Source organism: Pan paniscus, chromosome 18, assembly GCF_029289425.2.
Source record: "Pan paniscus chromosome 18, NHGRI_mPanPan1-v2.0_pri, whole genome shotgun sequence".
Lineage (NCBI taxonomy): Eukaryota > Metazoa > Chordata > Mammalia > Primates > Hominidae > Pan > Pan paniscus.
This window is the reverse complement of record NC_073267.2, coordinates 86013924-86041639: the sequence shown is the minus strand read 5'-3', so window position 1 is coordinate 86041639 and position 27716 is coordinate 86013924. Positions and strand designations below refer to the sequence as shown.

Genomic DNA, 27716 nt, shown 5'->3' with positions numbered 1-27716 from the left:
CTAGACTCTACTGTCACCTTGAGGTAAGGCAAAGTCCAAGGTAAAATTTATCCCTCAGAGTTTCCTGAGAGATTATGCTGTGCCTGAGATTTCTGAAATTATTTGGTTTCTTCTTCCTTAACCTGCTTCCCCCATGCTCTGTTTTCTCCTGGCAGCTATGCCCTCATAAATCACTTGTACCTCAGACATTGCTCCAGGTGTGCTTCTAGGAGAACCCAACCAAAGACACCCTTGATTACTTAACTCATGGTTCATTCATTGCACCTGCATGTAAAATGTTCCTACTCAGCACTGAAAATATCAGATGGATACTAAAAGAAATGTTTATGTATTAGTGATAATGTTTAATTTTGTGAATATATTTTAATTGACCAAATTTGAGCCACTGTATCGATTTCAGTTGGGCCACATTTATATTTTGAATTCCTGTATCTTATGAAAGCTGAAGACATCTCCTAAGGTGGGAGAATCCTGTGTCATCTTGTTAGAGGAAAACTTAGAAGGATAATCTGCCTTAAGGTACTCCCCTCACCTTCTTATTGAGGGGCTACCAATTTCTCTTACTCACATGCTTTAAAGATTTCTAAGAGTTAGAAACAGAAGATAGCTACATTGCCAGTAGAATATTACACATAAGAAGAGTACGTTGTCATAGAATTTAGAGATCCTCAAATTCAATCCTCTACCCAGGGGGGAAAAAAAGAGAGGTAATGTCATTTCCTTAAGGCCATTCACAATTTAGTATTATAATCTAGTTTCCCTGACTTCAGAACTACACATTACTTAGGATTAGCTACTTGGCGCATTCCCACGGATGACACCATCAGATTGATTTAGAGCTGAAGACTGTGGGCCATAGAGCAGACAAGGACGATAAAGTGTAAGATGGAAAACACACCAAGACGCTGGCAGGGAGATCAGAGAAGCTGGAGCATGTTCTAAGGAAGGGGCCAAGGAGGGAGGGCAATATCGAAAGCCAAGAGGGAACCAGCCAGGCAGGTGGACAGTCATCTATGGTGTTAAATCAAATAAATCGACACAAAAATAGAAGTGATTCTATGTTAATCTCAGAAGTGGTAGCAAACTCTCCACTGCTTTAACAAATAGAAGATATCAGCATATTTAGAAATAAATGTGTAACCCTTCACTTATTTTTATTTCACCTTCTCAAGGCTGGTATACAAAATATAATTTATTAGTGCAAGTGATACATCACTGATCATAAAATTAATCTGGAACTTTATTTTCCAACCTTTATCAAAATGTTAATGTTTTAGTAAGTTTTTTTTTAAACTTCACAAACTAAATCCAGACTGCTGAGGAAAAAAAAAAAAGGTAAAAATATTTTAAATAAAACCATCATATCACCCTAATTCACAGATTTTGACTAAGGATATATCAGACTGTTTTAGCTTTACTTCAATCTAATAACAAATATAAAGAAACTAATTATTTGACTCTGTTTTGCTTTGTAATTAATCAGGAATATTGCCAGATACAGTGGCTCAGGCGTGTAACCTCAGCACTTAGGGAGGCCGAGGCAGGCAGATCACGTGAGGTCAGGAGTTCGAAATCAGCCTTGCCAACATGGTGAAACCCCATCTCTACTAATAATACGACAACAACAACAAAAATTAGCTGGGTGTGGTGGTGCATGCCTGTACACCCAGATACTCAGGAGACCAAGGCACGAGACTCGCTTGAACCCACAAGGCAGAGGTTGCAGTGAGCTGGGATTGTGCCACTGCACTGTAGCGTAGGTGACAAAGTGAGACTGTCTCAAAAAAAAAACAAAAAATAAAAAATAAAATAAAAAGGAATAAATTGACTCTTTCCAGCATAGTTCTGTGGAGGTCAGAATTCTCTGAGATTACCTTTATATAAATGAGTATATATATTTAGTTTGCTAAAATGGGGTTAACTGGCAGGACACACTTTGAAACTGGTTAAAGTGTGTACAGCACTGTGTTTTTGTAATTTATGTGGCCCCATCACAGTGCCACAATCATTTTCAGAAGGACAATACCATCTCACTGTTATCCCTGCTCTTCCCATAGGAAATTAAAGCTTGGTGGTGAAATATCTTGCCAATCCTTAAGGGAGTAAAATGTAGTAGCGATTAAGACCCAAGAATAGTGAATTAATTCCAGATATGTCTAACACCAAAGAAGTCGCTCTTCAACTAAAATGTTATGATCTGCAGGAAAGAATACGAAAGAGAAGAAGGAGAGTGGAAGAGCTGAAGTTCAAGTGTGTCTGGGAGGCTCAAGTTCTGTGACTGTTAGGGATGACTATTCAGAGTTTCAGTCATATTAGCATCCCCATCTCAATATTAAGAGCTGTACACCTATGGATTTAAGACAAGGCCCAAACCCAGAAAAAATTAGGGCACAAGACAGAAATATCAGGCAGTGCTAATAAATCACATGCCACAGCCTGGATCAGCAGGAAGGCAGGGGACTCTTGCAATTCACGTAATTCTTCAGTTGCCAAAGGCATACTCTCAGCACATCGGATTCTGGATATCATGAGTTGGTCTAGAAGCAAATAAATTGCTGGCATGTTCTGTTCTCCAACAAACTCCACAAGTACAGGGCATCCCCAGTGCAACAAACTCAGTCAGTGAAGTTCACCTGCCCCAGCCTGGCCATGGGACCTCTCAGGCAAATTTCAGACTCATACCAATTATGCCAGCCAGGTTCCCCTTTCTCTAGGCTTGAGATTTTTCAATCCTGTACAAAAGTTATATCTTACTCTTTTTTCATACAGAAAGTATTGGTTATTAAATATATTAATACTATCATTTTAAAAATTTAATTATTATAAAGTTTTTTTTTTTTTTTGAGACTGAGTCACGCTCTGTCACCAGGCTGGAGTGCAGTGGCGCGATCTCAGCTCACTACAACCTCCACCTCCCGGGTTCATGCCATTCTCCTGCCCCAGCCTCCTGAGTAGCTGGGGTTACAGGGACCCGCCACCACGCCCGGCTAATTTTTTGTATTTTTAGTAGAGATGGGGTTTCACCATGTTAGCAAGGATGGTCTCGATCTCCTAACCTCGTGATCCACCCGCTTTGGCCTCCCAAAGTGCTGGGATTACAGGCGTGAGCCACCGCACCCGGCCTATACAGGTTTTTTTTAATATAATACGTTTAACACCAGGAAATATCCAACTCATAAAAAAGCACCTACTTTTTTTTATCTTTAGGGATCTATCCTCTTAAGCACTGACATGCAACATGCATATCTTGGAAGATTTATTGAAGCATAATAGTTGTTTGCAAAGAAGCATAACAATTCAGCGCAGTCAAAATTGCCAAACAACGCTATATAGATTGCTATAATTATTCTTATAGAGATCCATCCAAGAATGGGAGTTATCTCTGTCAATTAACCAAGTAAGCTAATTCCTCTACAGATAAGTGCTTGATTTTAATGTCAAATTCTATAGGTATTGGGAAAACATTGCTTAACAAGCATTTAGAATAGAAGGGTGTAGTTGTGGTTTAAAAAATAGAAAATGGAAAAATATAGACAAATATCCCATTTTTAACATCAGGAAATATTATAATAGACAAATATCCAATTTTTTAACATCAGAGAACATTCTTATCTTACAGAAGATGTGAGTGGAAACTCACAGTATTTGTCAGCTATGGAAACCATCTTTTATATACTTAAAGAGGTGTACATATGCATGTTTCTACTGACACATATAAATATATTATTTTTGCTTTGGACAATCATTTTATTTACTATTGTATTATTTTTCCTGTACACAAATGTATTAATTTGCAATCACTCATTTCCAAGGTTGTCCAAGTACATTAAAATAAAGACTTATGTTCAGATTATAACACTATAAAAGATGTGGTTTCTCCATATTCTGGATTCTAAATGTACTAAGGACACATTTAGACAACCAAATGGGACACTAGAACCTGTTTGAACTCTACATTGACAACACTAAGAGTCAACGTACACTTAACTTTAAATTGCCCATTAAAATTTAAGCTGTACTGAAACTCCAACAATGACAATACTATGCAGCTATCTTTTCTAGATAACCTTATCTCTATTCCTGGATTCCTGTTGGATGGTTGATTGGATTCAAGAGTCACATAACTAATCTCTTTAGCAAAATCTGTCTAACCCATCCTTGATGTTCTCTTCAGAGCATGCAAAATTTCCCATCTTCTGCAATATGAATAGGCCAAGAATGTTCCAAACCATCAAGTCTGATTGCCTTTTTTGCTTATCAGTTTCTTTCTCAATGTATTTCTTCCCTCACACATTTTGCTATAAGCTTCAAGGAGAAACAAAGGTATACCTTTTCTATTTTGCTTGGAAAGCTCCTCAGGTAATTATCTAAGTTCATTGTTTACAAGTTCTAATCTCTACCCAGCATTAGAACACAATTCGACCAAATTTTCTACCACTTTTTAACAAGGATTGCTTTCCCTCCTATGTCCAATAACATGACCCTCTTTTCTTTCTGAACCCTTGCCAGATACACTTTAAACCTTTGTATTTACACCAACAGTCTTTTCAAGGCAATCTGAGTTTTTTCTATCAAGTGCCTCAAAATTCTTCCAACCTTTGCTCATTACTCAATTCCAAAGCCACTTCCATATTTTAAGGTATTTATTCCAGTGGCACTAAACTTCTAGTACCAAAATCTGTATTTGTTTTCAAGGGCTGCAGTAACAAAGTACTACAAACAGGGCATCTTAAAAGAATGCAAGTTTAGTCTCTCACAGTTCTGGAAACTAGAAGTCTGAAATCAAGATGTCCACAGGCAGGGCCATACTCCCTCTGTGGGCTTAGAGAAGAACCCCTCTTTGCCTCTTTCTAACTTCTGATGGTTGCTGGCAATCCTTCGCATTTCTTGGTTTGCAGCTGTATCACTCCAATCTCTGCTTCCATCTTCATCTGGTCTACTCTGTCTTTCCTGTCTCTGTATGTCTCCAAATCTCACACTCCTTATAAGGACACCAGTCATTGGATTTAGCCCCCACCCCTTAATCCAGTACGGCCTCATCTTAACTTGATGATATCTGATAAGACCCTATGTCCAAATAAGGTCATCTTCATCGGTATTTGGGTTAGGATTTCCATCTTTTAGGGGGACACAGTTCAACCCAAAACAGCACATATGTGGCAAAATTAAATTAGCATACTTCGAATGGAAAGTATGTTTAATGGTAATCCTCCCCTCTCCTCCCCTCCCTCTCTCTCTTTTGAGACAGAGTCTCACTCTGTCACCCTGGAGTGCAATAGCACAATCTTGGCTCACGTTACCTGCACCCCCTGGGTTCAAGCGATTCTCATGCCTCAGCCTCTTGGATAGCTAGGACTGCGGGTGTACACCACCATGCCTGGCTAACTTTTTTGTATCTGTAGTAGAGACAGAGTTTCGCCATGTTGCCCAGGCTGATCTCAAACTCCTGAGCTCAAGTAATCCTCCTGCCTCAGACTTTCAAAGTGCTAGGATTACAGGTGTGAGCCACTTTTAGTAGCAATGGTAGCCTTTTTTTGATCCCCTTCCCTCATTATTAGGGCCCAGCTCATTTTCACAGTATTACCCTTGACACTTCTTATCCCACAGATGGAAAATAAGTGGGTAACTTTCTCATTTTTTTTACTCTATTCTTTGGCTCTAAGTTTTCATAATTCTGTAGGAAAGAGGTCATTCTGTGTATCTAAGATACTAGGACCTTTATTTGCTGGTTTCGTTTATTTACATATGACTGCAGACGTGGATGAACACTTTTTCCTAGCCTGACTGAAATATTAGGAGAAATGTTTCAATACTAGAAATAAAATACAGCCTTTAATAAATCACTGAAAATCTGACGTTCCTTTGTGAAAACTTCATGTAATTAACAGAAGAAAAAAAGAAAACCTAAATCGAAAAGAAAAATGTAATCAAGTAGGTTTACAACCAGCAAAAGATAATTAAAATGATCCTGTTTTGTGTCTCGGTTTCATTAACATGTAAATGAGATTCATGAAGTTTGATATTGTGTTTTACCAAGAGCCATAGAAACGAATTAAGAATGAAAATGAGTCCCACTGATGGAGGCTCCTGATGAGTATATAAATTAATGAAAAATATGATTTGATCTAATTAATAACATATATTTTTGTGATGTATTGAACCTCAACAAAGGAAATCAAGATAAATAGGTAAATTAAAATGTTGTGTTCCTTTCACTGGCCCACATTCTGTGAAAGCTTTTATGACTCAAATGAAGCGGTGGTAAATGTCAAACTCTGTTTTTCTTTATAAAGAAACACAGAATGGAGACCTTATTCTAGGATTAGCATTGCAATAACAGCATTCCTGCTGGTGGGTCCATAGGTACAGGGCCTGGAATGGCCATCAGAGAGGCTAGGAAAGTCCCCTGATGGGTCAGGGACTCAGAATTGCAAAGAGGAAGAGACAGTCCTGTGTGACCAGTAACTCTCACTGCAAGTCACTCAAAAAGAAAAGGCTAGCATTATCTACAAAAATATATTCAAGCACCCCCCAATTTCCCATTTGACAGAAGGATCTCAGTTCTCACTCTCCATTGATACCTTCACATTCAGAAGCACACAAAAGTAGGTATCTCCAATAATATGAAATGAAATTTTAAAATAAACTTAAGCTTAAAATCGTGTTAAAGTATTATATCTATATTGTAATTAGAACTATGTGTGATATATATTATGTATACCAGATGGCAAAATACACACATACACAAAAACACACACACACACACACACACACACACACACTCTTACCTATTTGTCATGTCCAATGTTCAGTGTGCTCAAGCATTAAGCACATATTAAGGATAACATCAAAGAGTAAAATTAGAAGTGACTGACTGATGTTGCCACGAGAGGAGGATAATAAATGGGAGAACCAACAACATCATGCATTAAAACTTTTTATGATTGTTAAAACGTTTTATGTATTAGTATTGCCAAGCGTGTTTTCCTCCAATGCATGTGCAGATGAATTTTACCTTAGTATGTTATGAAAAGAGATCACAGTGACACTCTGTCTCTAAGTACACAGTGTTTTCGAAATTCTGTCTTATTTCTACAGCAAGGTGCCATTTAATTATCTTCAGTTTCCTTTTAACATATTCAAGTGATCAAACACAAACAAGATGAACTGAGTTTTTTGGGGGTTTTTTTTCTTTTTTTTTTTTTGAGACAGGGTCTCACTTTGTCGCCCAGGCTCTAGTTCAGTGGCACAATCATAGCTCATTGTCTCCAACTTCTGAGTTCAGTGATACTCCTGCTTCAGCCATAGCTGGGACTACAGGCATGCATCACAGGTGAATTTATTTTTTATTATTTTGTAGAGACAAGGTCTTGCTGTGTTGCCCAGGCTGGTCTCGAACTCCTCATTTCAAGTGATCTTCCCACCTCAGCCTCCTAAAGTGTTGGCATTATAGGCATGAACCACCACACCTGGCTGAGTACTCCTAAAGGACCACGAAAATCTTATTATGTTCCTATTCTTCAGCTGATAAGAAAATCATGTCAACCACATTGAGAATCCAAAACACTGAGGGATTGTTATTTTTAAATAATTAGCGTTTTTGAAAATTACTTCTTTAACTTGAAACTGAAGGCCAATTAAGGTTTCATCACTAATGTGTCCATAAGGATTGTATATTATTGTAGAAAATATTTAGTAAGATATATAAAAAGCTTGTCAGATGGAAGGAACTCAATTCTTTGTAATATATGATGTATCCCTTTCACATTCCAGAACAGAAGCTAGATGTCATACACATCTCATGAGTTTTAACCATTTGCTTATTTAGAAATTTACTTTCTTTTACCAAGTATCATTCATAATGACTGTATGCAAAGATAGTGAAAAACTAGTGAGATTTTCTATGGGCCAGTCAGAGGAGAAAAGCAGACTTACCATCTCTTCTATTCAGCCTTGCAAATCCAGGACCATGACTGCTGGAGAGCTCGGAAGAACTGCTGAAGGATGCCTGAGGCAAGGCAGACACAAGAGGATCATCACAGTCATCTGCCAGGAGGAACAATGCCACGTTAGGGTTAGTTAGTGCTGAGGCTTTCGTGGAATCAATAGACAAAACAACCAACAAGTAAAACAACAACATCAAAAACTAGGATCTAAGATCCCTAAAAATATGCCTACTACTTACAGGGGCTATTCTACTAGAAGTCTAGTAAGTTCAATGAGAAAAGAAAAAACTTAAAGACAGGAGAATATGAAAATACTTTAAAAATCATAAAAGTATATAATAAAACAATATCTTAAGGTAGAAAAGATTATACCACATTATAAAAGATTCACAAATTTAACTGTATGAAAATTAAATACTTAAGGTTTCCAAAAGACACTGTAAAGAAATTAAAAAGAAAAATCACAAAATGGAGAAAGTACTTGCAAAACTTATAACCCAGTATAAAATTAGTATTCCAAATAAAGGAAAATAAAATAAAAAATAAAGTAAAACAAAAACCACCTTTAAATCATGACACACATTAACAAAAATAACACAAGGCACGATCAGACTTCACAGCACAGACTGGCATGGTGGCTGACACCTGTGGCCCCAGCACTTTGGGAGGCTGAGGCAGGTGGATTAGTGGACGTCAGGAGTTCAAGATAAGCCTAGCCAACATGGTGAAACCCCATCTCTACCAGAAATAAAAAAATTAGCAGGGTGTGGTGGCACATGCCTGTAGTCTCAGCTGCTAGGGAGGCTGAGGCAGGAGAATCGCTTCAACCCAAGAGGCAGAGGCTGCAGTGAGCCGAGATCACACCACTGCACTCCAGCCTGGGTGACGAAGTAAGACGCTGTCTCAAAAAACAGACTTCACAGCACAGACCCTATATAAATTGATCCTCAAATATATCAGCAAAAAGAGATGTAAACTGGGACTACAAAAGGATACTAGTTTATGGACATTAGACTAGCAAAATGTAGGCCAAGAGAAGCTCTGACACATTGCTCGTGGGAGTATAAACTTGAGCAACTACTTTTATAAAAACAACTTGTCATTAGATGTATATTTGAACTTTCCCATACCCTATGTTCCACCAGTCCCTTTGATATACGTAGGTCCTCCAATGATGAATCCCCAGCCTCAAGGAGTTTTGTCTTTTTACCCAAAGGTGATATATAAATACTAGTAATTTTGTGTCCTATGGAAATAAAAACGTACTCAGAGGAGCTTGCATTTGTGCACCAGGAGACATGTATGATTTCTAGCAACATTGCTCATAATAGCAAACAAACAAACAAAAAAATTAACGACCAGATACCCAATGGCCAAAGAACAAATAAAACAGTGCTTTTCACAATAGAATAATACACGCCAGTAAAAGAAACAACAAGAACACAAAATAGTTGAATCTTAGAAGCGACATTTTTGAGGAAAACAAAATCAAGTTATAAAATAATATGTAATATGTTGATCGTTTTGAGAATCTTAAAAAGCAAAGCTAAGTAATACTGTATGTTGTTTAGGGACATATATGAGTTTAAAAAACTACTTTTACAAAAAGAAATGAAAATTATAAAATTCAGGATCTTGGTTACCTTGAGAAAAAAGCAGAATCTACACAAATGTATCCAGTTTTAATGTGATGGAATGCTCTAATTTGGGGATAGGTGGTGTCAGAGGTGTTAGAACCAGAGTGACACCATCTTGAGTGAGGGCTAGGAAAATGAGGCTGAGACTTGCTGGGCTGCATTCCCAGAAAGTGAGGTATTCCTAGCCTCTAGATGCTTATGGTGAAGGGAACAGATTGATAACGTTTACTTAACAGACCCAGACTTCGGGGTGTCCTGATATCCCAATAATTTGAGAACAAAAGCATCCCTAATTTTGCTTTAAAGATATGAATTGATTCTTGCAAAATGTAGTAATTAAGAAAATTAATCCTTTATCACAAACCCTTGTAGCAGAGCTCATCTCCCCATGATCTTTTCTAATCCTATATATATGTGTGTATACACATATACACACAAGTATTTGTACCAAGGGTGACCGCATTATTCCTCTTACTTTCATGAATGCCCTACTCTGTCTATCGAGTCACTGAACTTTCACCACTTTACTTTCTTAATAAACTTGCTTTTGCTTTGCACTGTGGACTTGCCCTGAATTCTTTCTTGCGCAAGATCCAAGAACCCTTTCTTGGGCTCTGGATTGGGATCCCTTTGTGGTAATAGTGGCATAGTCACAGGCTTATAATTATGATGTTTCATATAAAACATATTACACATGCACATACATTTACATATGTATCAATATGTATACATACATATTAATGCATATACATATTTATCGTCTATCTACCCTTTTATGTGTATCACATATATTGCTTCTAATATTAAAAGATAAAGCACAAAGAGCGAGGGAAAGTATAGAATAATCTCATGTGTATCATGAAATCCATACATGTTTAATTTATTCAGCCAATTCTTCATTCGATGTCATCTTTAAAGCATTTGCCTTTATTTTATACTCTTAAGTTGTTCCCATTTTTGCATTAATCAGAAAAATATTTCTCTATTTACTTTTTAACATATACATTCCATAATTTAAAATTATACAGGGTTATTGTCCCAGATGTTTTCATTAATGGTAAGCAATTATTTAAATAAATCTAATAATTATCTTGATTCACCTGAAATTTTATTAAGTTTATTATACATGAACCTAATTTGTTCTTGGATGCCTTTCCCAAGAGCTTACCTGAGGTAGCATTTTACTTTTCAAGATTGTCTCATTTTCATTCAAAGTCTACTTTTTCTTATTCTTACCTTAAATTCTTTCACCATTACGACAGACAGTTCCTGCATGTCTATTGACTAGCTTAAGTACTAAAGCCAGCCAATCCAGTTGTAATTCAAGAATAAGGAATACAGACATAAAAAGATATACAACCCATGGAGTGGTGAAGGAAATTCTGATTATTGCCAATTACAGGCAACAACAAAAATGTTTTAGTATGCTCTGGAAACTGTGGCATGTATGTTTACACACACAAGAGAGTGCATTACATATACGGAAGGAGGGCGCACATGTGGGTGTGTGTTTACTAGAACTAGGAATTTTTAAAATCATTTTCAGCATGCAGGTGTAAGTGTGGTGAAAAGGGTGTTTAATTGCAATTCAAAATCAATTATGTAGATTCAGATCGATGCTTTGGATGTAATGCCTCTCTGGTACAACCACTCTAGGGAACATATATTTATTGTTCATTTGTTTTTGCCAACTATAAATTAAGAATCAATATTGTTCTACTTCTAGCTTTAAAAGAGTGGAATTAAAACAAAAGAAGGGGTACTTTTTACATTCGTGGGGAGAAAGACATGTAATATGGAAAACAGAAGGGCGCACAGGAGGCTGGTGATATTTGGTCAAGTTTTGGTTGTTTGCCTTGGTGGTTACATGGCATTATTATTCTTTACCATGGGCATATACCTGCCCCTACAATCTGTTGTATGTTTATTTAACAATGATATATTGTAGTTATTCTTACAGAACTAATAATAACTAAGACACATTTAGAGAGCACTCTGTGCTAGGAAGTTATAATCCTGCCACACATAGTAACTAATCTTTACCCCTCCTTGTTGATATATTAATGTTACTCTCTTACAGATGAGATCATTGAACACAGTTCGATTAATTTGCTCTTCTCATTGTGATAGAACCGTATCTATAACGCGAGTTGCGGTCCAGAATCCACTATGTAAGAATACCATGACTATAATTATTATTTCTTTAGGTTTGAAGTGTAGGAGTTCCATCAGACGCCATAATAGCATGAATAAATTCTCTCAAGGAGTGTGTACTCCAGTTCAAGGTTTGCCATGCTACTTTTTTATTTCCCATTTGATCTTCAATAGTCTTGACAAGAGAGGAAGAGAACCTCAAACAGTAATAATCAGTCTGGAGTAAACATGATATTTTTCTCTACATATAAATTAAATTTGGAATTGTGGATTAAGCATGAGTCTCCTGAGTTTAATTCCAGAAAACCAGTTTTCTCTGACTGCACCAATAAAACACAGGATCTAGACTTGCAAAGCTAAGGACCACATTCCAATTCAGAGGTTCTCAACCAGAGGTAATTTCACCCTACTGCTCCCCACTTCCAAGAAATATCAGCAATATCTGAAGACACTTTTGTCATCACAACTAAGAGAGGATACTTCTGGTATCTACTGGGTTGAATCCAGGGGTGCTGTTAAACATTTGACAAAACACAGGGTAGCCTTCCACCACAAAGAATGGTCTTGTCTCAAATGTCAATAGTGCCAAGGTTGAGAAACAATATTCTAGAATCTGGTAAAGCAACTCAGCAAACTAGTCTTCTCCTGGAGTAATCTCGCAGCTAGAACTTTCAATGATTATTAGCTCTAATTTACAGCTAATTTTCAGATGCAAATAAAGATTATTCAGTTCACGTGAGTATACAGGCATTTAAGTAGGGGGCTTTTCAAATTGGAAATAACATTTTAGCTATTTCAGCCTAAAACATTATTGCATTTTTAAAAAATTAAGTGCTATATCAGATTGGCACATCATCTTGGTCCCTTTACTGCTGAGCCACAGACAAGATTCTTGGTGAAAAAAGGGCACAGGAGACCATGGACATCTACATTCACTAGTGAAATTTAGTAATCGAGTAACCAAACATTTCATGGAAGTTTGTACAATTAAAAATGCAGCTGGGTATGTTGAGCTCATCATTGTTTCTTTTAATTAGAGAAGAAATGAACATCACTCTCATTACTCCATGCTTATCCAACATTGTATTACATTTTATTTGACTTTTCTCAGTCATATTAGAATTTCCACATAGACCTTGATATCAGTTGGAAGTAGTAAAACTATAGCTTTAGTCTTTTCATTAAAAAATGTATATATACTAGTTACATCTACAATATATTTTAATGAATTCTGTTAGAATATCCACATTAGAAAAAAATATGCTGAGTCATTTTCATATACATACACCATATACATACAAATCTATGGCTTTCCGTTCAATATCTCAGAAAAGTCACCATTTACTCTTTACATGACAGAAAAACTTACCATTGTCATTAAAAAGTAAATGGTAAATTAGATCTCTGGCAGATTGTATATACAAAAAAACTCAATAGCCTCCTTCACTATAGCTTGCATCTTAATTAATGCAAGGTATACTGAAAATATTTTAATATAGCTCAATTAATGAAAATTTTATTTTACAAATGGCTTTAATGCATAATTCTCATAAGCAAATAAAAGCTGTTCAGTTTTTAATAAAAGTAATTCAATTTTCTTAATCTGTGTGTAATATTACCTGTACTAAGATAATAGGTATGTATTATTAGGTGCTACGTTCTCAGTGCTTTACATGCATTAACTCATCTGATCCTGATAAACACCCAATATATTTGATATTATTAACTCTAGGGACACTTAAGGAAAAAAGAGCACAAGAAATAATTAAATTAGGAAAATTAAACAATTTACCTAAGGACCCATGACTAATAGGTGGTAGAAAGTGTATTTAAACTCAGGCAATATGGTGCCAGATCTTCTATTCTGAACCAGTACTTTGTTGAAACAAGCACTGGTGACCTAAAATATACTTGTCAAAAAAAAAAAAAAAAATAGGGCTGATTTTCAGCAGTATTCAGCTTAGTTGCCACTGAGTAGTCATCTTCTCAGTTATTTGGAAGACATGCCAAAATTAGTTGCATGCCTGCTAATGAATCGTATGTCCCATAAAAATATCCATTAGAGAATAGACTAGAATAGATAGAATAGGTAGCAAACATAGTTTAAATCATCAAAAATCCTCATACACCAGAGGCAGGGTGAGACCTTTGACAGGAAGCTTTGGAAAGATCGGAGTCTCGTTCCCATCAGAAAACAGTTTATTTAGACCTATTCCAAATAGTCCATTGACAGATTCAGGATTAAGGAATGGCCTTCCCTTCAAGAAATCTATTTTCCTGAACAAAACATTTTATTCCAATCTATATTACAATTTCCATCCAGTTAAAATTGGAAATCATCAACATATTTAAGAAAGTATGGAATTATGTTTGCATATATCAAAAAATATTACTTGTTAGTCAAGATTTCATTCAGAAATTTTGACAATGACATTGTACTGTAACCATAAACCCAGTCTGGGCTACTGCTACAAATTTCAGGTTCATTTCAGGATCCCAGGTGACGTCTTGTCTCCTCGCCCTAGCATGACACACAACCCAGTACCTGATGTATCTCTGTTTCCTGCCCAACGAGAGACTGAATACACAAATGGCAAATGGCCAGTCTACATGCAAAAAACAGAACCTGTAGCAACTAGCCCAGGAAGCCAACCTACTATCTACAGGAGCCAGTCCAGGAAGCCAGACTTCTGTCTGAAGCAACCAGTGCAAGAAGCCAAATAATAACTCCTGTAGCAACTGGCCCCTGTTTTAGTCCGTTTCCATGCTGCTGATAAAGACATACCCGAGACGGGGAAGAAAAAGAGATTTAATTGGACTCACAGTTCCACATAGCTGGGAAGGCCTCAGAATCATGGCGGCTGCAAGAGAAAATGAGGAAGCAGCAAAAGCGGAAACCCCTGAGCAACCCATCAGATCTCATGACACTTACTCACTATCACGAGAATAGCACGGGAAAGCCCAGACCACCCCCCACCGCCCAAACCCCAATTCAATTACCTCCACCTGGGTCCCTCTCACAACACGTGGGAATTCTGGGAGATACAATTCAAGTTGAGATTTGAATGGGGACACAGCCAAATCCTATCAGCCCCAAATAGCCAGGACTTAATAACTTACAGCTTCCCTCATTTTTGCCCGTGTTTCCAATTTAGAACCGGCTGAATATGTTTAGGAGATATTTAGAAATTTTACTAAGTATAGAGAAAGCCAAATGTATACCTCTAACTAATCCCATAGGATGCCCCACTTCTGGTCAGCCTGCCTACAGCCTCCCCTAGCCAAGGCCTCCAACCAGGGCATACCTGAGCCTGCCCCTTTACTCCAATGTAAAGTTTCCTCTCCTCTGCCTGCCTTTGAGTCTCTGCCAAACTCAAATGGTGGTGGCCAACCACCTTGCTGCAGCAAACTCTAAATAAACAGCCTCTGCTTGATTTCCTTTGGGTGGGCATCATTTATCTCCATACTCTGGAGCTTTCCCCCAGCTCTGCCATCTCATCCTCACAGCTGCAGCTGTACAGTCTACACTCAGCACCAAAAAAGAGCCACCAAAGTCCATTTTAAGCACCCAGAAGACACAAGTATGTTTAAAAAGCAGCATCAGCCACCTGGTAAAAAGTATTATAGGCCAGGTGTGCTCGCTCATGCTTGTAATCCCAGCACTTTCAAGGCCAAGGTGGGAAGATCTCTTGAGGCCAGGAGTTCAAGATCAGCCTAAGCAAGATGTCAAGCCCCATCTCTTAAAAAAAAAAAAAAATTAGCGTGGAATCCTAGCTACTCGGGCGGCTGAGGCAGGAGGATCTCTTGAGCCCAGGAGTTTGAGGCTGCCCTGAGCTATGATCGCACCACTGCACACCAGCCTGGACAACAGAGCAAGACCCCAAATCTAAAATAAATTAAAAATAAAAATAAAATTCTATGGCTTAGCTCCAGGTTGCAGGGTTGTCGCATCTCTGTAGTGTGCATCTTCAGTGATTCATCCTAACTGCCTGGTAGCATCACCTCGGGGAGATGTCAAACTTCCCATGATTGTGTCCCACAGCCAGAACCATGCTAGTCTGGAAACCACTAAAATAGAGCTGCAAATTAATTTCTGTCCAGTGATGAGCATTGTTCCTTTCATAATGTCCTTATGCTTTCCATACTGTTTCACGGGACTGTGAAGGAACACAGCCCGAAGGACTGAAGGAACTTTTGTGGTGTCACACCCCACCCCTCTCTCCCTATGTAGTAGCCATGGTGCCTGACGGTGTGTGGAGGAAGCTGCTGCACTGTCACATTCTGATGAGAAAAAGAATAAGTTTAGGGAAAACTGACAATACACCTAGGATTGAATAAAATATAATTTTTCTAAGCATAGGTGATGAAATATGAGCCAATCCTGGCATCATCTCTCATCCTCTCATCATTACCTAAAATGATATTTCAACTCGAATAAATGCCATGAGTGTAGACTACTGCGCAGTTCTTTAGCTTCTTTAAGTATTAATTTGACATTGACATGAAAATTAACATTTACTTGAGAATCCTGGTTTTAGATATTTGAAATAACACAAACATGAGCTTCTAATTCTGTCAGTCATTGGCTTAAATCTAAAAAAAAAAAAACGTGTTCCTGCAATTTAAAACAAGTAACTATCAGTAGGTTTTCCTAGAGCTAAACTAAAGACAGGGATAATTTTCTAATTGTCAAGTAATTCATTTAGACAGCAGCCTATAAATTTCTATGCATTTTCTCTTATAGGAGCCATGAGTAGATTTTATATATAATTGTTAATTCTCTGTGATGTTATTGAGCTAAGCTTTCATTTGGAGGCAAACACTGGCTTACATGCTTCAAGTTATAGCCTGAGTTTGAATAGCTTTTCCAATTAATCTTCACAATTAATGGATTAATGGGAAGGCAGTTAACTTCTAATGACAGAACAGCCAGGGGCTGATTGATTTTAGAGGTTTAATAGCAACTATTTAAAGTCCAGATATTAAGACAAAGAGACCAATCAAAGGTGAAGGGGTAGAAGAAATAATAATTTTTTAGAAAGTAAAGAGAGCATCAGAGATCTAGAAATCTGCACACATTACAGACTTTTATTGACAGATAATTTGGCCATATGTGACACCATGTCACCTAATTTGATATCAGGAATAGTGAAAAGAATATCTTTATGGGGTAAGCATTTCTGGAGTTTGGTATATATATACATATATATATATATATATGCATTTAAAATAGATACCTAGGAGAATTAGAGGATCAAAAGTTAATTTTAAAAAATATATCCAAAGATGCTGAAACATATTGCCATTTTTTCCACAATGATAATATCAATTTAGTCCCCATTTCATCACACACACCTCAGCTAGGTTTGCTGATTCACTAAGTGAACAAATTGTAGTAGTTGTGTGTTTATATCATTGCTTTGATTAATGCAGTCAAACAATGTTTTCCATATGTTGTTATCCATTCTCAATACCTGCAAATTGTCTGTCATTATCCTCTGTTTTTCCACTTAGAAACATAATTTAAATTAATTACAATATTATATACATTGTTGGCCAAACATATTTGTTTCAGTTGCTTTTTCTGTTTTTATGTTCATCTTTAATTTTGCTCATGCTTTTTGTGTTATTCAGTGAAGTACTTTTGTTATTGTTAGGCTATGGCTGTGTGCTTAACCATCTACTGTAATCAAACATTTGTCTCTTTGTTAGTGATCTATTTAAGCATTGTGAAAACATGGGCTCTGGATTCAGAGAGGCCAGTCCTCAAATTCTTGCTCTGGTACTTCCCGAGGTCTGATACATACTGCTTCAACTTGATGTACCTCTGCCTATAAAGTGCAGATAAAAATATCCCCTTCAAAACAGAACTGCAAGAACTTCGTGTTATACCATACATAACATTTAAAAAGTACAGAGTAGGTACTTAAAATAATCCATCCCTTCTTCTTATACCTCCCAATACCATTAAGCAAAGAAAAGTGTGTTCTCATCAAGGATTTTTCATATGCCTGTCTTTAATGCACCACCTCGAAAATTAGTCAGTGTGATAAATTGATTTGGAATTGTGGAAACAAAATCTTCGTATCAAGTACTGTACCTGTCACTGGAGGTATGCGAATCATCTTGACTCCTGCCTGTGATATCTCACGTTCAAATCCTCTGACTGGAGCACCAGTTAGATTTTTCACTTTATGCTTTCAACATTTTGCTTTCTATAACCAGTCCAACTAAATATTCACAGTTTCAGAGTGTGGGAGCCAATCATGTTTTATTGCATTCACGTGGGATTTTGTTTGTTTTTGTAGAGATTGGGGAGTCAGGAAAGGGCATATTTGCCACTGGATGTTAAGGGCCCACTGTTGATACGTGGTGGAAAACAATGAGAAAAGACAGATCTTCAGAAAAATATCAAAACCAACTAACTGCTTCAAAATGAAAGTCTATAACCTTATTAAGAAGGATGGGTTCAGCCACTGTAGAAAGCAGTTTAGATATTTCTCAAAGAACTTAAAACGGAGCTATTTGATCCAGCAATCTCATTACTGGGTATACATGCAAAGGATAACTAGACCTTTATGCCAAAAAGACACATACATTCATATATTCATCACCATACTGTTCAGAATAGCAAAGATGTGGAATCAATCGAGGCGCCCACCAGTGGTGGACTGGATAAAGAAACTGTGATACATATATACCATGGAATATTATGCAGCCAAAAACTAGAATAAAATCATCTCCTTCACAGCAACACAGATGAAGCTGGAAGCCATAACCTTAAGTAAATTAATGCAGGAAGAGAAAAGCAGTTATCACATATTCTCACTTATAAGTGAGAGCTAAACATTGAGCACACATGGACATAAACATGGGAACAGCTGACACTGCAGACTACTTGAGTGGGGAGAAAGAGAGGTGACCATGTGTTGAAAAACTACCTGTTGGGTGCTAGTCTCACTACCTGGGTGCAATATACCCATGTAGCAAATCTATACATGTACCCCCTGTATCTAAATAAAAGCTGAATTAAAACAACAACAAAAAAGAATGATGGGTCTTGCCAGACTGCCAGGCTCTGGACACCCTCAGTTCCTTCCCCACTGCTAAGCCAAGTAAACCCACTTCTCATGGTCAGGTTGGCCCCAGTTCTCAATAATAGCTAAATTAAGGATGGGGAATTTAGAGCCTTAAATTCAAAAGCCTTAGATAATTTCTTTATTAAAAATGGGCAATGAAAATAAATTATGTAGCACTCAACTTAGAAAAAACAATGAAATAAACATCAGGAAAGCACAAGGAAGGAATTGGTTTAAAAAAAAATGCCAGCTAATCAGTTAGAAAATGCAATAACTACAAAATCAATGAATCTACGATCTAGTTCTTCAAAACAAAAAAGACAATAAATTATAACCAAAAAATCCCACTACCTATTCTTATGGAGAAAGTATAAGTATACAAAATGAGAATTAAACCAGGAAATTGTCACAGACATAGAGAAAATGGAAATAACTATATGATCACTTTTCTCAAATACATGAAAATCAATTCACAAATTTAGAGGAAAGCAATTTAGCAATTTCTTGTAAAACTAAACGTGCAATTTTCATATCTCCCAGCAATTTCATTTAGGCATTTATTCCAGAAAAATAAAAACTTATGTTCACACAAAAACCTGTATACAAATATTCATAGCAGTCCATCCTCACTTCAACAGGTGAGTGATTAAACAAACTGTGCTACATACATATCACTAAATACTACTCTGCAATAAAAATGAACAGACTACTGATGTACAATTTGGATGAATTCCCAAGAAATGAGATTGAGTAAAAAAGTCTATCTTAAAGGTTACAAACTGAATGATTTTAGGGATTAAGATATGGACATCCTCGGGGGACCACATTTCTGCCTACCACTGTTGCCAAACTGTAATTGCAGAACCAAACAATTAATTTTTTCAGATTTTGTGCCTCAAAATATTGCCCACTGATTGGTCAAAAGCAGTTTTGAAGGCGGATGTGGCGACACACATATATTGCTTTAGTGATGAGACCTCACATTCTGAGACAGCCATTGAACAATGGAGTCCACATGTATAATTTTATTTTGAGTTAGACAAAACTGGATCCCTCCCAAAGTCACTTGGAAGATTATCCCAATCCTCCCTTCAATGCACAAAGCTGAGAAATGTTCTTGCCTCCTTTTTGAGCCCTTGGGGATGCTCCAGGCTCAGCCATAGTGCCCCCCTTTTCTCTGACACCTCTTGAGAGCCCTCAACCCTCCCATCCTACCGGGAAATTCTTCCTTAACTTGGACAGGCTTCTATTACGGCACTTCTGTGGTGGTCTGGGTCTCTGCTTGCTGAGATGAAAGTGACTGGAAAATCAATATCAGGTTACCTGTCGCCTTGCACTGAAGCCAGAATATTGTGTAGCATAGTGATTACAAGTGTAGCTCTTGAAACCTCCTCTGTGGGTTCAAGTTCTGCCTCTGCTAAGTACTACATGATCGTAGGCATTTTATTTAAATTGCCTTTCCTATCTCGAAATGGGGATAATGATGGTACATACTAACCAAAACAGGGATTTCTGAGAATTAAATGAGTCAGCAGATAAAGAGTACTTGGTACCTGGTGTATAAAAAGTACTATGTAAGTGTTTATGATTGCTGCTTTAAGTGTTTATTATAAATTCCAAAGTTGGAACTGAATAAAAGTGAACTGAATAAAAGTGAACTGAATAAAAGTTTTGTAGGTATGTCTTACAAAATCTTATAAGAATTATTCCTCAAAGAGAAAGAGAGAAATCAGCATTCAACATTCCTAACCACATGGCTATCCTTCCCTCTTAAAAAAAAGGGGGATTTTACTGAATTACTTAAAAAGAAAGTAAAACTGTCCTTATGATGCATTGTTTTCTCATTATGAAATAATTTTTGATGTTCCAAAAGACCATAGTTTTCTTCACATCTCTTGAGCTTCAGAGCTGTTTGTTTCATTTTCTCCAGAAAAGCAGAATTTTAAACTGCACATGATGCAGAAATCAAACAGCCACAATTTATTAAGAAGGAGAGAAAGGAATTGGGAGAACATGGGCATCTGTTTATTTGGACACCTTTGATGATACAGTTAGAAATTCACACTACACTATGCCAACTAAACCACATGTCCATGAAGTCACAGCAACAATGTCCTCCTAAGTATGTGCTACTTCCATTACTGATATTTTCAACCTGAAATTGCCATGGTTTTGACTTTGATTCCTGGAGGGAAAATTGAGTAAGTCTCAATTCAATTCTTATTCTAGTCATATTAGATGATATTTCAACATCACTGAACAAATGCTCCATTTTATTACTAAATTATTTTAAGAGTTGTTATTTGTATCTCAAAGTATCACACTTAAAGATGAAGGCTGAAATGTTTCCTACTGATAAGGAATTTTCCTGCAGATAAATGCATTTTAATAGGGGAGTCCATAAAGCTAGTTTAATAAATAGCTATTTCTCACTAAGGGAAAAAAAAATCAAGCCAACTAGAAACACTAAGCTTCTCTGAGCAATAACATGAGATTAGATGGAGAATATTTCCATTTCATTAGCTAAGATTATTGTGTTTGATTTCATAATCAAGCGAGGAAAAAGTTTGGCTGGTCTCAGAGGTTCATTTCCACTGTTTTAGAAGCTTGGCTAAAAGCTGGCAGAGTAGGTGTGCATTAGCTCAATGCAGAAGAACTGATAACTGTTCTAAGCTCTGGACTCTTCCCAAAAAGACTACACCCCCTACCAGGGACCCATCACTATTACAAGGACACTCAAATGTTTCCAGCTCCTGATCTCCCTAAACAACATGCAGCATCATGGCATAGAGCCCTCCCTTCTAGAGAGATAGTCAGGTGTATGAGCCCCTCAGTGGACAGAATTCTACGATGGTCTTCAAGATTTCAGCCCCTTGTATAGGCCTAGGATAATCCCCTCCCCTCAAGTGCAGGCAGAATTTGTGAATATGATGGGGTATCAGTCCTGTGCTTATGTTATGTTATATAGCAAAACTAATCTTGCAGATGTAATTAATTAATTGAGGTCCTTAATTTAATTACCTAAAAAGGGTATTATCCTGAGTGGGTTGACCTAATCAGGGGAGACCTTCAAAAGGTCTAAAGGTCAGAGACACAAAAAGTCAAAGAGATAAGAAGCATGGGTGAAATTTATCTTACAGGCCTGGAAGGAGAAATTCACCGTGTTATAGAAAGGGTCACCTGTCAAGAAACGGTGGACAGCCTCTAGGACCTGAAAATGGCCCTGCACTGACAGCAAGCCCATAAATGGAGGTTCAGCTCCAAGGAAATTCTGCTAATTAATGTGAGCTTGGAGAGAATCCCAAGCCTTAGATGAGATCATAGGACTGATCCTTCATATTTCTAGGTCCTTCAGCTTTTTTCAAAACTATTGTGAAGTGAAGGGTTAATTTTGTCAGATCTGCTTGTCCTGCTTGCTTTTTGTCACTTTCTGTTTTTTGTTTTTTATTTTTCCTTTTTCTATGAAGCTGAAGGCCATGGTAGCTGAAGGCCTCGCCACTGAAGCTGAAATTGTACCTTCCCTGGCTACTTATAGGTGGATAGCATTCCTAAGTCACCATGGTAATGGTCGCTTCGGTTGTTTCTCAGAAACTTGGGCCAGCTGCTGTTCAGTTCAAACCAGTAGAGACCACTGGCCTTTCAACTGGGCCTGTGCAAGTGCCCGAGAGGTGGCTTTTTGATGTCAGAGAGCCAAAACTCCACCCTCAGATCATGCTAACGCCACCGTTTTCTGTACATATGTCCTATGAAATGCCATGAACTCTGACTATTCCTGCGCAAAACCAACCTGTCACTTCATTTTTCCCCACTGCCAATCACCTTCCCCATGCCTTAGATCATGCCACTTCCTCAACCCATAAACATCCCTAAGCCTCATCTTCAGGGAGGCGAATTTGGGAGCTGTTCTCCCACCTCCTCACTTGGAGACCTTGCCAATACATCTTTTCTCTTTTGCAAAACCTTTGTCACAGTGATTGATTTACCCCGTGTAAGCAGAACAGACCTGGACCAGGCCAGTAAAAATTGTAACCCTCCCAAAGTCCTGATAACATTTCTTCATTGCTAAACCAAGTACTGGTAACTCATGTACTTCCAGGTCTTTCAGTATACATGAGTTCACATACTGTTTGCAAATACCACTATATTAATCATTAATATTATCTTAGATGTTATGTACCATGCCTTGAATTAGATCATAAATTATTTTAAAATAGAAAACACCTGTTTCAATTCAATTCGTTTGCATATCCCACCATGAACCACTTTTGGCCTCAAACACAATTTTTTAAAAAATTATGTTTAAATTTTTGTTTTTGGATTTTAGAACTTAAAATCATCAGTTGAAAGTAACCCTTGGAGCTATTAATATGATGATGGCTTTACAAGTAGCCACCATTTGTCATTTTGTTTTTCAAGACAGCTGCTTAAAAATTGATCATTCCCATAGTAAAAGACAAAGATCAACAATCTCATTCAAAAATGCTCTTTTTGTGTGTGTTAATTTTTTATACACTACTCTTACCCACAATTTCCTGGAATTATGAAGGCTATGGTATAGTTTTTCTTTGTTTTCATGTCTGTAAGTTATAATTTCCATGTCAGTTCCTATAAAATGCTGTTGAACTGACCAAGTATGTACTTGTTCATCACCTAGGCACTCTTTTATAAAAGTACCCTAAAACTTAAAGTATAATAATAATTTTTTAAAAAAAGGAAAGTGAAAAAAATAAAATAAATAAATAAAAGATACCCCTTCCTTGACATCCAGGTACTTCCCTAACATACGTCATAGTGTCTAATGTACTGCAAATTGATTTCATGTTTATCAATGAAGACATGAATAAAATAAATTGAAGCTTGCCAATGTGCCAATGTTTTGACTGGAGCCCTCTAGAGAAAAATGTTAATAATAGTTACGTGTATTGCATGCTATATCTCAACCACGTTAAATCTTTACTACAACTTTGTGAGAAAGATATTCTATTTATTTTCTATATGAAAAATTGAAGGTCAGAGAATTTTAATTTCTTGCTGATGACTTTGGTCTCATGTATTTGCCATTCAACATCTTTGTTTTTAATTTATAATTTTTTATTATACTTTAAGTTCTGGGATACATGTGCAAAACGTGCAGGTTTGTTGCATAGGTATACACGTGCCATGGTGGTTTGTGCACCTATCAACCCATCATCTACATTAGGTATTTCTCCTAATGCTATCCCTCCCCTAGCCCCCCAACCCCCGACAGGCCCTGGTGTGTGATGTTCCCCTCCCTGTGTCCAACAGCACAGCTCTCCCATTTTATTGCTTGAACTAGCTATTTCAGCAAGTATTTGAGGACATTGTCCTATGTGGACATGATGTGGGATAGGCAAGATATCTGCTTATAAGCAACAATGGAATGTGTTCTCTTTAAAAGTGATATTCTTTAAAAGTGCATCAGTGATATTCCAGATGTCACCTGCAAAAACTTGCCTTAACTTCTTTTTTTATTATTATTATACTTTTAAGTTTTAGGGTACATGTGCACAACGTGCAGGTTTGTTACATATGTATACATGTGCCGTGCTGGTGTGCTGCACCCATTAACTCATCATTTAACATTAGGTATATCTCCTAATGCTATCCCTCCCCCCTCCCCCACCCCACAACAGGCCTCAGTGTGCAATGTTCCCCTTCCTGTGTCCATGTGTTCTCGTACTTCAAGTCCCACCTATGAGTGAGAACATGAGGTGTTTGGTTTTTTGTCCTTGCTATAGTTTGCTGAGAATGATGGTTTCCAGCTTCATCCATGTCCCTACAAAGGACATGAACTCATCATTTTTTATGGCTGCATAGTATTCTGTGGTGTATATGTGCCACATTTTCTTAATCCAGTCTATCATTGTTGGACATTTGGCCTGGTTCCAAGTCTTTGCTATTGTGAATAGTGCCACAATAAACATACCTGTGCATGTGTCTTTATAGCAGCATGATTTATAATCCTTTGGGTATATACCCAGTAATGGGATGGCTGGGTCAAATGGTATTTCTAGTTCAAGATCCCTGAGGAATCGCCACACCGACTTCCACAATGGTTGAACTAGTTTACAGTCCCACCAACAATGTAAAAGTGTTCCTATTTCTCCACATCCTCTCCAGCACCTGTTGTTTCCTGACTTTTTAATGATCACCATTCTAACTGGTGTGAGATGGTATCTCAATGTGGTTTTGATTTGCATTTCTCTGATGGCCAGTGATGATGATCATTTTTTCATGTGTCTGTCGGCTGCATAAATGTCTTCTTTTGAGAAGTGTCTGTTCATATACTTTGCCCATTTGTTGATGGGGTTGTTTTTTTCTTGTAAATTTGTTTGAGCTCATTATAGATTCTGGATATTAGCCCTTTGTCAGATGAGTAGGTTGCAAAAATTTTCTCCCATTTTGTAGGTGGCCTGTTCACTCTGATGGTAGTTGCTTTTGCTGTGCAGAAGCTCTTTAGTTTAATTAGATCCCATTTGTCAATTCTGGCTTTCGTTGCCATTGCTTTTGGTGTTTTAGACATGAAGTCCTTGCCCACGCCTATGTCCTGAATGGTACTGCCTAGGTTTTCTTCTACGGTTTTTATGGTTTTAGATCTAACATTTAAGTCTTTAATCCATCTTGAATTAATAAGACGTTGTAACTAATGAAGTTAGAAGTCCCTACCAGGTTCTAGAGAACATTAAGTCACAATCATTAAAGAGGAACTGATTTAATACAAACCACACTTGAATCATTTCTGCCCTACCTGCCCCCACCCAACTCACTATTGGTATTAAACGTCCACCACCCACATATTGTTTTGCTCCACTCCATGGCTTAAAAAGAAAGAGACTGAATGTCTCAGGAAATGTGCCCATTGATAAGAACGTGGTCTGGGAGAGGATCAGCAGTCCAGTTGGCCAGCATCCCTGCAGGCAACTGAGCCCTTGGGGAGCTCTATATGGCTGCAGCCACCCCATTACTTTAAGGGTGTGTTTACTCCACTTGTTGGCTTTCTGCTTTCATTTCAGATTCTAATGAATTCTTCCACTTGGGTGGACCCTAGAACTGAGACTCTGGCTGCTTCTCAGCACAGCCCCTTACCTCACACACAGACACACACACACACACATACATGTACACACATGTGCACACACAATGAATGGGGTAATCCAAAGAATCTAACTGCCATTCATAAAACCTAGACTGTTAATTCTAAACTCATTTTCAATTCTACTTTCTCCCACCCAATCAACCTTTCATATGGCTGCTCCAGGAAAATTACATTTTGCTTACTGCATTTTAGTTAAACTTGACTGTTACATTTTGATTAAACACACAGTTCTATTCAGGTTCACTGAGATTATCAGCTTGGAATGGCCTCCAGATGAAGACCTACTGGCTAACCTCCTTGGGCTTAAGTGTCCTCTTTGTCTTTATGGCACCCTGTGTAAGACTCTAGCACAGTAATTAATAAAACATTAAAAATGTGTGCTCAGCTGTGTAGTTTGAAAGACTGTGGCAGTAGAACAAAAGGGATGGGGAAGATGTAGGGACACTAAAGAGGCAGCCACAGTAATTTGTGACTATGTGAAGAGATGGGTGAAGACAGCAGAAAAACAGAAGGGTCTCTTCAGGTTTCTGATTACGGGTGATAAGAAAAAAAATAATATGTTTGACCTAAAGAGTAGATGAGGAAAAGGAGAAGCAGAGACTATTTCTGATTCTAATTTAGTATCTGGTTTATCAGGTCTTCTTTTATGAAAAATGAAAAAATAAAAGTTTTTAACAGACATTTTTTAATGCTGCAGATGCCAAACAAAATTAAAGAGAGCAAGTTATCTGAAGTTCTTGGATAAAGTATTCTGAAACAGCATGCTGAAGGATTTGCATATAACCAGTAGCCAAGTGAAAGATTGTGTATCTATCTATCATAAGCTTCTGAGCTTCTTTTTGTATAGTAAATGTTGATAAATTTAAAAGATAACAGATTATGTCATAGCCTGAGAACATATATTTCAATGACCCCAGGGGAAATTTCAGCAATAGATTATAATCAAGTAAAGTCAAGTAAATCAAATAAAATTATCTTCTTCCTCAGTACTAAGAATTTAATTTTTCACTGTAACACAACTCAGAGTATGCACATTTGAAAAAACAGCTCCTTTTAATTCTTTAGGGCTGCAACATAATAAATTAAATACATTATTATGATTGAACAAAAATAAATATAAATAGTTATCTTTTATTTTAGTTCATTCAGCACCTCAAGTACTTTGTGATGTGGGGAATTTATATTGCTAGGATCCAAATTCCCAGGCAATATGATTTCGAATACATGTTTATTGGTTTCAAGCAAAATTAAATTGAATAATAGTGTTTTATAAATGATGAAATCTAAATGCCCAAGAAGATTTAGCTAAACAGTGTTATCAATTAAAATAGCTTTCTAAAGAGCAGTTGTTTGTTTTGTTGTACTTGCAATTCTGATGTCCAAAATGCTAAAACACTTTTTGAAAAAGAGATTTCCCTCTTAAGTTTAAGTCTTTTGAGCTCACTTATAAGTTACTAAAGGTTACTTCCTTACAACTTCGTTGAGTGAAAACCTTCTGGGTTTTTCTTCATGGCTGGATATGTCCAGGGGCATATTTTAAAAATGTAACAGTTGCCAACGGAGAGCAACTGAAAGCCTCAAATGTTTCCTGCCATGGATTTTTAAATCTCATAAGATTTAATGCTACAGAACACACTGGAGAATTAAAGCTCTCTGAAGGGGCAATTATTTCAGCTCTTCTCAATGCTTGGAGTATCATATATGGTCAATAATTCAATAGCATTCATCTTTGGCTGCTGAATCCTTAGATACAGCAAAAATACTGGATTCAAATTGATGTGGA

At 37.2% G+C, this 27716-nt stretch overlaps 1 protein-coding gene across 2 annotated transcripts in view; it reads right to left on the bottom strand.

Moving 5' to 3' along the window:
* The window catches only part of CNTNAP4 (contactin associated protein family member 4), a 619686-nt gene that overhangs the window by 239243 nt on the left and 352727 nt on the right, over positions 1-27716 (bottom strand). For both annotated transcript variants that reach the window (XM_034940754.3, XM_003829549.7), the window contains exon 2: positions 7936-8046. Coding sequence is in view for 1 of the 2 variants with exons in the window: in XM_003829549.7 (XP_003829597.4) it covers positions 7936-8046 (111 nt within the window). In the remaining variant the exon portion in view is untranslated. The remainder of the gene's footprint in view (positions 1-7935; positions 8047-27716) is intronic.